The 14430-nt window shown below is 45.2% G+C and overlaps 1 protein-coding gene across 8 annotated transcripts in view; it reads left to right on the forward strand.

Moving 5' to 3' along the window:
- LOC137375825 (histone-lysine N-methyltransferase NSD2-like) overlaps positions 1-14430 on the forward strand; it is a 311894-nt gene that overhangs the window by 218394 nt on the left and 79070 nt on the right. For all 8 annotated transcript variants that reach the window (XR_010976069.1, XR_010976070.1, XM_068043335.1 and 5 more), the window contains one exon: positions 5770-5893. Coding sequence is in view for 6 of the 8 variants with exons in the window: in XM_068043335.1 (XP_067899436.1) it covers positions 5770-5893 (124 nt within the window). In the remaining 2 variants the exon portion in view is untranslated. The remainder of the gene's footprint in view (positions 1-5769; positions 5894-14430) is intronic.

Consider the following 14430-nt stretch of genomic DNA (forward strand, 5'->3'; position numbering starts at 1 on the left):
CCATCTGGACTGTACTGCTGTATTGGATTAAGGAAAAAAGAAAGACCTTACACTTGTAGGCTGGAATTTTATGGGGCCCCTGGGAGGCGGGGGGCACATAAAATAGCTATGGAGATGGCGGGTGGAATGCCAGCCTTCCCACCCAGAGGCCAACTGAGACACCTAAAGTGACCAATTAATAGCCACTTAAGGGCTTCTTCCCGCTGCTGCTGCTAATATTCTGCTGGACTCTCCACTCCTCAGCCCTCTACCAGCAGCAGGGTTGGGGGTGGGGGGAGGGCGGTGGTGGGCTTCCGCCACTTGGTAATCCCTGCGGGCTTGGGGTGAGGTGGCCTCTTCCATGGGCAATCTGTGGCCCAAGGAGGGCCCCCGGCAGCTCCATAAAATTCATCCCATATAGTCCCTTTCACAACCTCTGAATGACCTAAAGTGCTTACAAACAATGAAGTGCTTTTGAAGTGCAATCATGGTTGTCTGTAGGAAGATAAGAATCTAATTTGTGCACAGCAAGCTCCTTTTTGTGCCCTGAGAGAGCAGACGGGGCTTCAGTTTAATATCTCCTTTGACATTACATGATGATATCATGGCTTAAAGGGTTAAACTTTGAGGAAAGGTTGCATAAACTTGACTTGTATTTGCTTGAGTTTAGAAGGTTTAGGTGGTGACCTGATTGAAGTGTTTAAAATGACCCAAAAAAATTGACATGACATACTTGCTCTGGTGAGGGTATCCAGAATAAAGGGACACAATTTTAAATTAGAGCTCGGCCATTCAGTAGTGAAATCATGAAGCAATTTTTCTCACAAAAGGTAGTGGAAATGTGGATTTCTGTCTCCCAAAATGCCTTGGATACTGAGTCAATTGAAATTTTCAAGACTGACATTGATAAATATTGATAAATGGAGTTGAGGTACAGATCTGTCATAATTTAACTGAATAGTGGAACAAGCTTGAGGGGTTGAATGGCCTACTAATGTTGCTATGCTCTTATGCAGCACCCCTTCAGTACTCTACTGAAATTCTAGCTGATTGTTTGCTTAAGTCTCTTGAGTGGGGCTTGAACCCATGATCTTCTCAGATGAGAGTGCTACCACTGAGCTAAGGCTGACAGCTTATGATCACTCTGTATGCCTTGGCTGCTGTGATTCTGCTCTGCCACCCAATCTCCAAGTTTTAAGAAATCCCCCACCTGCTGGACTGGGTTAGACTATTTTCTGAAGCTTCTACTGCTGCTCCCAACTTTGTGTACTCCTCGCCCCCACCTTAAAGTTGTCCCTCACCTGCATTGATCCTATGTGTTTGTCCATCATTCTGCCCTGGAACCCCGGACTTCACTGTGTTTGGTCTTCAGGTTTGACTTCCACTGTTTCTATTCCCCTGTTTCTTATTCCCCTGCTGGTACTGTATCTGTTGCGTTTCACTGCTAACACCTGAGGCCACTATGAAATTTTGCTGAACCACAGGATCAACCTCTGCTGGCTCGTGATTGACTCCACTCCTCAGCCCTCTGATTCACCAGCGAGTCCACTGACAGTCTGCCTCTTGAATTGCTTCTGGATCCACTCCCTCTCCACAACTGTTTCTGAATATTTAGTACTTTCGTAGATGCTCCAAGCTCATTTACTCTGTCTATAAGTCAATGTTATCCCAACACAGAGCCCCTGCCTTTAACTTTGGACTGTTTTATATCCTGTACTCCTTCTGCTCTGTTTATCTTCTAGAACATGTCTCATCTAATCTCTAATGTAATCTAAATTCCCTCTGTGCCCATTTTTGTGAATGTTTTAGATCATCCAAATAAGGTAGAATATCTAGATTGGAAGAGGGTGGATTTCAACGCCCTGAGAAGGGATCTAACCAGGATAGAATGGAACCAAAGACTGGCAGGAAGAGCTGTATCAGAACAGGGAAGAGATGCTTCAAGTACAGGCTAGGAACATTCCAACAAGGTTGAAAGGCAAGGGAACCCAAGAGCGTCTCCTTGGCTGACGAGAGATAGAGGTGATGATGAAACAAAAAAAGAGGGAGTATGATGAATGTCAGGTGAACTGATCAGCTGAGAACCAGGCCATATACATTAAGTTGAGAGGAAAGGTGAAGAGGAAAATAAGACTGGCAAAGAGAGAATATAAAATAGACTGGCAGTCAAAGGGAACCCAAAGATCTTCTACCGGCATGTAAATAGTAAGGGGAGGAGTGGGGCCTATTAGGGACAGAGAGGGTAATATATGCTTAGAGGCACAGGCACTTTTTAAGGCAAAAATTTAAAAAAAAACTTGAGTACTTTGTATCAGTGTTCAGTAAGGAAATGGAAACTGACAAAATATCAGTAGAAGCAGAGAGAGTAGAGGCAATGGATAGGATAAAAATTGAGAGAGTGGAGGTACTAAAAAGGCTGGCTATGTTTAGGGTAGGTAAGTCACTTGATCCGGATGGCTTGCATCCCAGGTTGTTAAAGGAAGTGGCGATGGACATATTGGAAGGGCTTGCCATAATCTTCCAATCTTCCCTGGATACAGGGGGGTTGCCAGCAGATTGAAAAGTGGCAAATGTGACATCCTTATTCAAGAAAGGGTGTAAGAACAGTCCGAGCAACTACAGGCCAGTTAGTTTAACATCAGTGGTGGGTAAGATTTTAGAAACAATAATCAGGGAAGATATCAATGGACACTTAGGTTCAGGTTAATTAAGGATAGCCAGCACGGATTTGTAAAAGGCAGATCATGCTTGACTAATCTAATTTAATTTTTTGATGAAGTAACAGAGAAGGTTGATGAAGGGAATACGGTGGATGTTGTTTATATGGATCTAACGAAAGCATTTGATAAAATACCACATAAAAAGCTGGTTAACAAAACTGAGGCTCATGGAATAGGAGGGTCAGTGTCCAATTGGATAAAAATTGGCTTAAGGACAGAAAACAGCAAATTGTAGTAAATATTTGCTTTTTAGACTGGAGGATGGTCGACAGTGGTATTCTCCAAGGGTCATTGCTGAGACCAGTGCTTTTTTGCTGTATATAAATGACTTGGATCTTGGAATAAAGAGTAGAATCTCAAAATTTGTTGACGACACCAAACTTGGAGGCAAATAATGAGGATGATATGAACTACCTGCAACAGGACATAGACTAGCAGAATGGGCAGAGAGGTGGCAAATGGAATTAAATACTGTCAAGTGTGTAGGTGATGCATGTTGCAGAAGGACTAGGGAGAGGCAATATATACTTTAAGAGCATGCAGGAACAAAGGAACCTGGGGTGCATGTGCATCAATCTTTGAAGGTGGCAGGTAATATTGAGAGACTGGTTAGTAAAACATATGGGATCTTGGGCTTCATAAATAGAGGCATTGAGTACAAAAGTAGGGAAGTTGTGCTGAACCTTTATAAAGCTCTGGTTAGGCCCCAACTGGAGTATTGTATCCAGTTCTGGTCACCACACTTCAGGAAGGACGTGAGTGTCGTTGAGAGGGTGCAGAGGAGATTTACCAGAATGGTTCCAGGGATAGAGAATTTTAGTTACAAGGTTAGGTTGGAAAAGCTGAGTTTGTTCTCCTTAGAATAAAGGAGGTTGAGGGGAGATTTAATAGACTTGTACAAAATTATAACAGGCTTAGCTAAGTTAGACAAGGGAAAGCTGTTCCCATTAACAAATGGTACAAGGACCAGGGGACACATATTGAAGGTTTTGGGCAAGAGATACAGGGGAAATATGAGGAAGCACTTTTTAACGCAGCGGGTGGTAATGACCTGGAACTCGCTGCCCAAAAGGGTAATGAAAGTGGAGACGATCATTGACTTCAAGAGGAAGTTGGATGGCCACCTGAGAGAAATAGACTTGCAGGGCTACAGGGATTGACCCGAGGAGTGGGACTGACTGCAGAGCTGCATGGAAAGCCGGCATGGACTCGATGGGTCGAATGGCCTCCTTCTGTGCCATAAATGATTCTATGACTATCCTGGAAAGCAAAGATAACCCCTGGCTGCTTCTGTCCCTACCAACCATCTCCTTAAAACCCTGTCCCCTTCCCTCCACCCTCACCCCTGTCCCCTTCCCTCCACCCTCACCCAATGTTTCATCTAACTTCTGTTTGCTGTGTGTGACTGACTTGGTGCATCACGCGGTCCCTCTAAGATTGGCGTGTGGCTGCACATGCATGCATCTTAAAGGGAACATTGCATCATCAAGATTACCGTGGCTGCTTCCCCATTTCTGTTTGCTCACCAAGCCAAATCTTCCCTCACCTTTCTCTCCAGCTTCCCTTCCCCTAATCCCAAATCTGCCTCTTTCTCGCGCTGTTTATCTTCTCTTCCATCTCCTTCTCCCTCTTCAAGTGTCACACAGGTGGCAGGCAATGACCATCTCCAACAAGAGAGAATCTGATCATTTCCCCTTGACATTCAACAGTAGTACCATCACTGAATCCCCCACCATCAACATCCTGGGGATTACCATTGATCAGAAACTTAACTGGACCGGCCATTAAATACTGTGGCTACAAGAGCAGGTCAGAGGCTGGGGATTCTGCAGCGAGTAACTCGCCTCCTGACTCCCCAAAGTCTATCCACCATCTACAAGGCACAAGTCGGGAGTGTGATGGAATATTCTCTTTTGCCTGGATGACTGCAGCTCCAACAATGCTCAAGCAGCTTGACAGCATCCAGGATAAAGCTTGATCATTCACCATCTTAAACATTCACTTCCTTTACCACTGGTGCACAGTGGCAGCAGTGTGTACCATCTACAAGATGCACTGCAGCAACTCACCAAGCCTCCTTCCAAACCCACAACCTCTACCACCTAGAAGGACAAGAGCAGCAGATGCATGGGAACACCACTGCCTGCAAGTTCCACTCCAAACCACACACTATCCTGACAAGGAACTGTATTACTATTCCTCCACTGTTGCTGGGTCGAAAACCTGGAACTCCCTTTCGAACAGCACTGTGGGTGTACTTATGCCACGTGGACTGCAGCGGTTCAAGAAGGCAACTCACCACCACCTTCTTAAGGGTAATTAGGAATGGGCAACAGGTGCTGGCTTTGCCAGTGATGCTCCCATCCCATGACCAAATAAAAACAAATTAACAGACAAAACCCATCTCCTACTCCTTTGACCGCATTCTTATTAAACTGCTGAACACCCAGTTTCCCTTTATTTGCTCCCACGCTACTGATATTGTAAATGATTCTGACTATGCCCTTATTTAAAAACCCAAAATGCTTTTGGCTTTTTGATATGGCTTTATGTTTGCACTGGAATGGACTTATGTATTTGAATCTCTGTGCACGCACCCTTTCTATTGAGTATTCTCCCATTTGTTGTTTTTCCTCCCAAAGTGCATTATCTTACAATCCTCACTTTCATTTGCATCTGCTACCTATCTTCCCACCTATAAGTCCTCCTGAAATATTTTACAGTCCTCCTCACAACTTGCCTCCCTACTTTTATGGCTTCAGCAAATTTTGTTACCCTGCTCTTTGTGCAAAGTCCAGATTATATCTGAACAAAAGTTGGCCTAACCCTTTGTGATCCAGCATGTTGGAATTTTAAATAATTAAGCCTTTTTGACATCAACCTCAGTACTTGAAATAGTAATGGTAGAAAGCTTGCATCAATTAACATTATATTTAAATGACACTGTAACAGGTTGGAAATTGCTGACTTTTTCAATTAAATTATATATTGGGATTTACCACAAGTGTTAATCCAGTGTCTCTGCAGAGCAGTACATTTAACAATTTGCCCTCTTCCCTCTGTTCCAAAGCTGTGTGAGAAAACTGGGGAGTTGCTGCTTTGTGAAGGACAATGCTGTGGCGCCTTTCATTTAAAGTGCCTAGGTTTAACCAAAATGCCCGAAGGAAAATTTATGTGCAGAGAATGTACCACAGGTAAAATCTGTATTCATATAGTAATGCTTACCTTTTGTGCAATAATAGTTTAAAAAAATGATATTTTGTGTTCTATTTATCGATAGTGCATTAAATTGTAAATTATGTTCTAAATTCTCCCTTTCTCTGTCCTTAAGGCTGGGACTTATTCTTCCAGAAAAGAGAAGGCTGAGGGGTGACCTAATAGAAGTCTTTAAAATTATGAGAGATGTTTTCACCTGTGGGGGAGTCCAAAACTAGGAACCATAAGTATAAGATAGTCACTAATAAATCCAACAAAGAGTTCAGAAAAAAATTATTTACCCAGTGAATGGTTAGATTTTGGAACTTGCGACCACAAGTTGTAGTTGAGACAAATGGCATAGATGTATTTAAGGGAAAACTAGATAGGCGCACGAGGGAGAAAGGAATAGAAAGTTATGGTAGACAGGGAAGTGGCTCATGTGGAGCATAAACACCGGCACAGACCATTTGGGTAAATGGCTTGTTTCTGTGCGGTAAAGTCTTTGTAATTTTGTGTATTATCCATAGAGGGAACTGAAATGCTGTTTACATAGCAGTTATGCTTAAAATACCCATCTTCATCCAAACATTTAAGCATTTTATTTCTTACATCTTCAACACCATTCAGTTAGTAAAATGTTTATTGCCCATTTAGCCACCTCACCACCCCTTCTGCAGTGCAGCAGTCCTATGACAAGTGGATAGGAAGGTTAGTTATCAAGGCACTTAGAAGTGTGCAAGAGCAGGCCTTGTTAGATCATCTGATCACCTCACCTCTGCAAAGAAGCACTTAACTGCTGCTTTATGCTTTCCACAAGTACATGTCAAAGACATGTGCACTCGGAGGTGAAACCTTCACTCACCATTTTCTGATATACCATTCTGTGCCACTTTGAATTAATTTTTTTTTTGAAATGTTGGTTCTATAAAATGGTTTGACAAGTAATTTTTTTTATTTCGGTGGAGCATTATAATCATTTAAATAAATGAATACAAAGACTCTTTAAAATGTCAGAAGTTAGCAAATGAGGTTTAGGGTAGGTTAGCTGTTAAATAAAAACTACTAGAAAAACAATAGTAAGTGTCTGCTGTAAGCTACTTCATGCTTCACAACGGTGTTGAACTCCAAATCTATCCCGGATAACAACAGAATACTATTCCATTCGATAGAATATAATAGGGTAGGCGGTGGCATAGTGGTATAATCAATGGACTAGTAACCCAGAGACCCAGGGTATTTCTCTGGGGACATGGGTTTGAATCCCACCACAGCAGAAGGTGGAATTTGAATTTAATTAATAAATCTGGAATTAAAAACTAGTGTAATGATGGCCATGAAACCATTGTCGATTGTTTTAAAAACCCATCTGGTTCACTAATGTCCTTTAGGGAAGGAAATCTGCTGTCCTTACCTGATCTGGCCTACATGTGACTCCAGACCCACAGCAATGTGGTTAACTCTTACATGCCTAGCAAGCCACTCAGTTGTACCTAACCGCTACGAAGTCACTAAAAAGGAATGAAACTGGACGGACCACCCAGCATCGACAGAGGCACCGGAAACGACAATGGCAAACCCAGCCCTGTCGACCCTGCAAAGTCCTCCTTACTAACATCTAGGGGCTTGTGCCAAAGTTGGGAGAGCTGTCCCACAGTCTAGTCAAGCAACAGCCTGACATATTCATACTCACGGAATCATACCTTATAGACAATGTCCCAGACACTGCAATCACTATCCCTTAGTATGTCCTGTCCCACCAGCAGGACAGACCCAGCAGAGGTGGTGGCACAGTGGTATACAGTAGGGAGGGAGTTGCCCTGGGAATCCTCAACATCGACTCTGGACCCCATGAAGTCTCATGGCATCAAGTCAAACATGGGCAAGGTAACCTCCTACTGATTACCACATACCGCCCTCCCTCAGCTGATGACTCAGTACTCCACCATGTTGAACACCACTTGGAGGAAGCACTGAGGGTGGCAAGGGCACAAAATGTACTCTGGGTGGGGGACTTCAATGTCCACCACCAAGAGTGGCTCGGTAGCACCACTACTGACCGAGCTGGCCAAGTCCTAAAGGACATAGCTGCTAGACTGGGTCTGCGGCAGGTGGTGTGGGAACCAACACGAGGGAAAAACATACTTGACCTCGTCCTCACCAATCTGCCTGCTGCAGATGCTTCTGTCCATGACAGTATTGGTAGGAGTGACCACCGCACAGTCCTTGTGGAGACGAAGTCCCGCCTTCACATTGAGGATAACGTCCATCGTGTTGTGTGACACAATCACCGTGCTAAATGGGATAGATTTCAAACAGATCTAGCAATGCAAAACTGGGCATCCATGAAGCGCTGTGGGCCATCGGCAGCAGCAGAATTGTACTCAACCACAATCTGTAACCTCATGGCCCGGCATATCCCCTACTCTACCATTACCATCAAGCCAGGAGACCAACTCTGGTTCAATGAAGAGTGCAGGAGGGCATGCCAGGAGCAGCACCAAGCATACCTCAAAATGATGTGTCAACCTGGTGAAGCTACAACACAGGACTATCTGTGTGCCAAACTGCGTAAGCAGCATGCGATAGACAGAGCTAAGCGATCCCATAACCAACGGATCAGATCTAAGCTCTGCAGTCCTGCCACATCCAGCCATGAATGGTGGTGGACAATTAAACAACTAACTGGAGGAGGTGGCTCCACAAATATCCCCATCCTCAATGATGGGGGAGCCCAGCACATCAGTGCGAAAGATGAGGCTGAAGCATTTGCAACAATCTTCAGCCAGAAGTGCCGAGTTGATGATCCATCTCGGCCTCCTCCTGAAGTTCCCAGCATCACAGATGCCAGACTTCAGCCAATTCGATTCACTCCAAGTGATATCAAGAAACGACTGAAGGCACTGGATACTGCAAAAGCTATGGGCCCTGACAATATTCCGGCAATAGTACTGAAGACCTGTGCTCCAGAACTTGCTGCGCCGCTAGCCAAGTACAGCTACAACACTGGCATCTGCTCTGCAATGTGTAAAATTGCCCGGTATGTCCTGTACACAAAAAGCAGGACAAATCCAACCCGGCCAGTTACCGCCCCATCAGCCTACTCTCAATCATCAGTAAAGTGATGGAAGGTGTCATCAACAGTGCCATCAAGCAGCACTTGCTTAGCAATAACCTGCTCAGTGACGCTCAGTTTGGGTTCCGCCAGAGCCACTCAGCTCCTGACCTCATTACAGCCTTGGTTCAAACATGGACAAAAGGGCTGAACTCAAGAGGTGAGGTGAGAGTGACTGCCCTTGACATCAAGGCAGCATTTGACCGAGTATGGCATCAAGGAACCCTAGCTAAACTGAGGTCAATGGGAATCAGGGGGAAAACCCTCTGCTGGCTGGAGTCATACCCAGCGCAAAGGAAGATGGTTGTGGTTGTTGGAGGTCAATCATCTGAGCTCCAGGACATCACTGCAGGAGTTCTTTAGGGTAGTGTCCTAGGCCCAACCATCTTCAGCTGCTTCATCAATGACCTTCCTTCAATCATAAGGTCAGAAGTGGGGATGTTCACGGATGATTGCACAATGTTCAGCACCATTCGTGACTCCTCAGATACTGAAGCAGTCCGTGTAGAAATGCAGCAAGACCTGGACAATATCCAGGCTTGGGCTGATAAGTGGCAAGTAACATTCGCACCACACAAGTGCCAGGCAATGACCATCCCCAACAAGAGAGAATCTAACCATCTCCCCTTGACATTCAACAGCATTACCATCGCTGAATCCCCCACTATCAACATCCTGGAGGCTACCACTGACCAGAAACTGAACTGGAGTAGCCAAATAAATACCGTGGCTACAAGAGCAGGTCAGAGGCCAGGAATCCTGAGGCGAGTAACTCACCTCCTGACTCCCCAAAGCTTGTCCACCATCTACAAGGCACAACTCAGGAGTGTGATGGAATACTCTCCACTTGCCTGGATAGGTGCAGCTCCAACAACACTCAAGAAGCTCGACACCATCCAGGACAAAGCAGCCCGCTTGATAGGCACCCCATCTACAAACATTCACTCCCTCCACTACCGGCGCATAGTGGCAGCAGTGTGTACCATCTACAAGATGCACTGCAGCAATGCACGAAGGCTCCTTAGACAGCACCTTCCAAACCCACGACCTGTACCATCTAGAAGGACAAGGGCAGCAAATACATGGGAACACCACCACCTGCAAGTTTCCCTCCAAGTCACACACCATCCTGACTTGGAACTCTGTCGCCGTTCCTTCACTTGTCGCTGGATCAAAATCCTGGAACTCCCTTCCTAACAGCACTGTGGGTATACCTACCCCAAATGGACTGCAGCGGTTCAAGAAGGCAGCTCACCACCACCTTCTCAAGGGCAATTAGGGATGGGCAATAAATGCTGGCCTGGCCAGCATCGCCCACATCCCATGAATGAATTAAAAATTAGGTGGCAGGGGATGAGTAATAAGCCTATAACAAATGGGTTCTGATGGCATCATAAACCCCAATGGTGAATTCAGAATTAGCTGACTCAAAAGTAAGATGGGAACATTTTTTTAAATTTTGAGTTCAAAAATGTGTTGGTGAATATTGCAAGGTGTGAAAGAATTCCTTTCTGGCATTGGGGAATAGTTGAGAGGTTTCTGTGAAAATGGGGGTTGTTAGGAACATAGGAGCGGGTGTAGGCCATTCAGCCCATTGACCCTGCCCCGCCATTCAATATGATCATGGCTGATCGTCCACTTCAATGCCTCTTTCCCACACTATCCTCATATCCCCTTATGTTAGCACAAGATATATTGGAGCTAAGAAATTAGGTACAGTTTGGAGTAGTTTTTTATTCTTTCATGGGATGTGAGTGTCGCTGGCAAGGCCAGCATTTGTTGCCCATCCCTAATTGCCCTTGAGAAGATGAGCCACCTTCTTGATCCGCTGCTGTCCACCTGTTATCAGTACACATACAGTGCTGTGCGGAAGGGAGTTTGCCTCAGTTGATGCCGGTTGGTCCATCTGGTTTTATTCTTTATCGGCTTTTCTGTAGCGGTTTGGCTTGCTAGGCTATTTCAGAGTTAGCCACATTGCTGTGGGTCTGGTCACATGTCGAAGAGACCAGGTAAGAATGCAGGTTTTCTTCCGTAAAGGACATTAGTGAGCCAGATGGATTTTTACAACAATCCAGTAGTTTCATGGTTACTGTTACTGATACTAGCTTTTAATTCCAGATTTTATAATTAGAATATAAATTCCACCAGCTGCAATGGTGGGATTGAACTCATGTCCCCAGAGCGTTTGTCAGGGCCTCTGGATTACAAGTCCAGTAACATTACGACTATACCACCATCCCCATGATATATAACGTATATAATAAGGCGAGGACAAAGAAAAATGGGATAAAAACAAGAAATGCTGGAAATGCTCAGCATGTCTGGCAGCATCTGTGGAGAGAGAGAGGCAGAGTTAATGTTTCAAGTCAGTGACCCTTCATCAGAACTGGCAAATATTAGAAATGTAAAAAGGTTTTAAGCAAGTAAAGCGGGGGTGGGCCAAGAGATAACAAAAGAGAAGGTGTTGATCGGACAAGGTCACAGAGAATAACTGACCAGAAGTTCATGGAGCAAAGGCAAACGGTATGTTAATGGCGTGCTGAAAGACAAAGCGTTAGTACAGAGAGGGTGTTAATGGACAGAAAACTGAACGGCCTGGCCCCAAGCACAAACATGAAAAAAACAATGGGTAGGCACAGTAGAAACAAACTAAAATAAAACACATATAAAATAAACACATAAAAAAATAACTAAAAATAAAAAGCGGGGCCCATCATGCTCTGAAGTTATTGAACTCAATGTTCAGTCCGGCAGGTTGTAGTTGGTAAATGAAGTGCTGTTCCTCCACCTTGCATTGATGTTCATTAGAAGACTGCAGCAATCCCTGGACAGAGATGTGGGCATGAGAGCAGGTCGGAGTGTTGAAATGGCCAACAACCGGAAGCTCGGGGTCATTCCTTCGGACTGAGCGGAGGTGTTCCGCAAAGCGGTTACTCAATCTGTGTTTGGTCTCCCCAACATAGAGGAGACCACATTGTGAGCAGCGAATACAGTATACTAAATTAAAAGAAGTACAAGTGAATCGCTGCTTCACCTGAAAGGAGTGTTTGGAGCCTTAGATAGTGAGGAGAGCAGAGGTAAAAGGGCAGGTATTAGACCTCCTGCAATTGCAGGGGAAGGTGCCGTGGGAAGGGGACGAGGTGGTGGGGGTAATGGAGGAGGGGACGAGGGTGTTGCGGAGGGGACGAGGGTGTTGCGGAGGGAACGATCCCTTCGGAATGCTGACGGGAGGGGAGGGGAATCTCTCCATCCCCAACCAGGACAGTTTGAGGGCTCTACGCTTCTTCCTTGAACAGAGGCCCAACCAGTCCCCATCCACCACCACCTTCCTGTCATGGAAGGTAGCATCATCAGAGCCTGGCTGAACTTGTTCTCACATTGAACAACTTCTCCTTCAACTCAAATCACTTCCTTCAAGTAAAAGGTGTTGCTATGGGTACCCGCATGGGTCCTAATTATGCCTATCGTTTTGTGGGTTATGTCGAACATTCCTTGTTCCAGTTCTACTCAGGCCCCCTCCCCCAACTCTTTTCCGGTACATTGATGACAGTATCGGTGCCGTTTCCTGCTCCTGCCCGGAACTGGAAAACTTTATCAACTTTGCTTCTAATTTCCACCCTTTTCTCACCTTTACATGGTCCATCTCCAGCACTTCCCTTCCCTTCCTTGACTTCTCTGTCTCCATCTCCGGGGATAGGCTGTCTACTAATATTCATTATAAGCCCGCCGAGTCCCACAGCTACCTCGACTACACTTCTTCACACCCTGCCTCCTGTAAGGACTCCATTCCTTTCTCCCAATTTCTACGTCTCTGACGCATCTGCTCTGATGATGCTATCTTCCATGACACACTTCTGATATGCCTTTTTCCTCAACCGAGGATTCCCCCCCACTGTGGTTGACAGGGCCCTCAACTGTGTCCGGCCCATTTCCCACACCTCTACCCTCATTCCTTCCCCTGCCTCCCAGAGCTGCAACAGGGTTTCCCTTGTCCTCACTTTTCACCCTACCAGCTTCCTCATCCAAAGGATCATCCTCTGCCATTTCCGCCACCTCCAGCGTGATGCCACTACCAAACGCATCTTCCCCTCCCCTCCCTTGTCAGCACTCCGAAGGGATCGTTCCCTCCGTGACACCCTGGTCCACTCCTCCATTACCCCCACCACCTCGTCCCCTTCCCACGGTAATTTCCCCTGCAATCGCAGGACGTGTAATACCTGCCCTTTTACCTCCTCTCTCCTCACTATCCAAGGCCCCAAACACTCCTTTCAGGTGAAGCAGCGATTTACTTGTACTTCTTTCAATTTAGTATACTGTATTCGCTGCTCACAATGTGGTCTGCTCTACGTTGGGGAGAGCAAACACAGATTGGGTGACCGTTTTGCGGAACACCTCCGCTCAGTCCGAAAGCATGACCCCGAGCTTCCGGTTGCTGACCATTTCAACACTGTCCTCTGCTCTCATGCCCACATCTCTGTCCTGGAATTGCTGCAGTGTTCCAATGAACATCAACACAAACTAGAGGAACAACACCTCATTTATCGATTAGGCACGCTACAACCTACCGGACTGAACATTGAGTTCAATAATTTCAGAGCATGACGGGCCCCCCTTTTTAATTTTTATGTGTTTATTTTATTTTAGTTTGTTTATTTTGTTTCTACAGTGCCTGCCCACTGTTTTTTTCATGTTTGTGCTTGGGGCCAGGCTGTTCAGTTTTCTGTCCATTAACACCCTTTCTGTACTAACACTTTGTCTTTCAGCACATCATTAACATATTGTTTGCCTTTGCTCCATGACCTTCTGGTCAGTTATTTTATGTGACCTTGTCCTATCAACACCTCTTTTGTCATCTCTTGGCCCACCCCCACTTTACTTGCTTAAAACCTTTTACATTTCTAATATTTGCCAGCTCTGATGAAGGATCACTGACCTGAAACGTTCATTCTGCTTCACTCTCCACAGATGCTGCCAGACCTGCTGAGTATTTCCAGCATTTCTTGTTTTTATTTCAGATTTCCAGCATCTGCAGTATTTGCTTTTAAAGAAAAATGGGAAGTGGTCTCTCGAGCCAAAACATTGTGTGAACTGCGGAGGTGAAACTAAGTTATTGGCTCGTTATTATGACTAGTCACTATAAGATCTATATAAATACCACAGTGCATTTTTTCCTAGAAGTAGTGTTGTCTTTGCACTCGAATGTACCAGACAAAGGCGAATCCATTTAAGAACAGGTTTAATTTGAAGAGGAACCCAGGTGGTATTCATTTTGGATGTACAATGTAAGTTTATATAGTGGCCTTAACAGTTAAACTAGAAAAGAAAGTTAGCACAAGAATGGTGAAGGAAGCACTGATTTAGTCAGTGGCAAAAATTGCTCTTGGACTGTTGGCAGACAAAGTTGACTTGACAAGTGAAGCT

Source organism: Heterodontus francisci, chromosome 12 (genome assembly GCF_036365525.1).
Source record: "Heterodontus francisci isolate sHetFra1 chromosome 12, sHetFra1.hap1, whole genome shotgun sequence".
NCBI classification, from domain to species: domain Eukaryota; kingdom Metazoa; phylum Chordata; class Chondrichthyes; order Heterodontiformes; family Heterodontidae; genus Heterodontus; species Heterodontus francisci.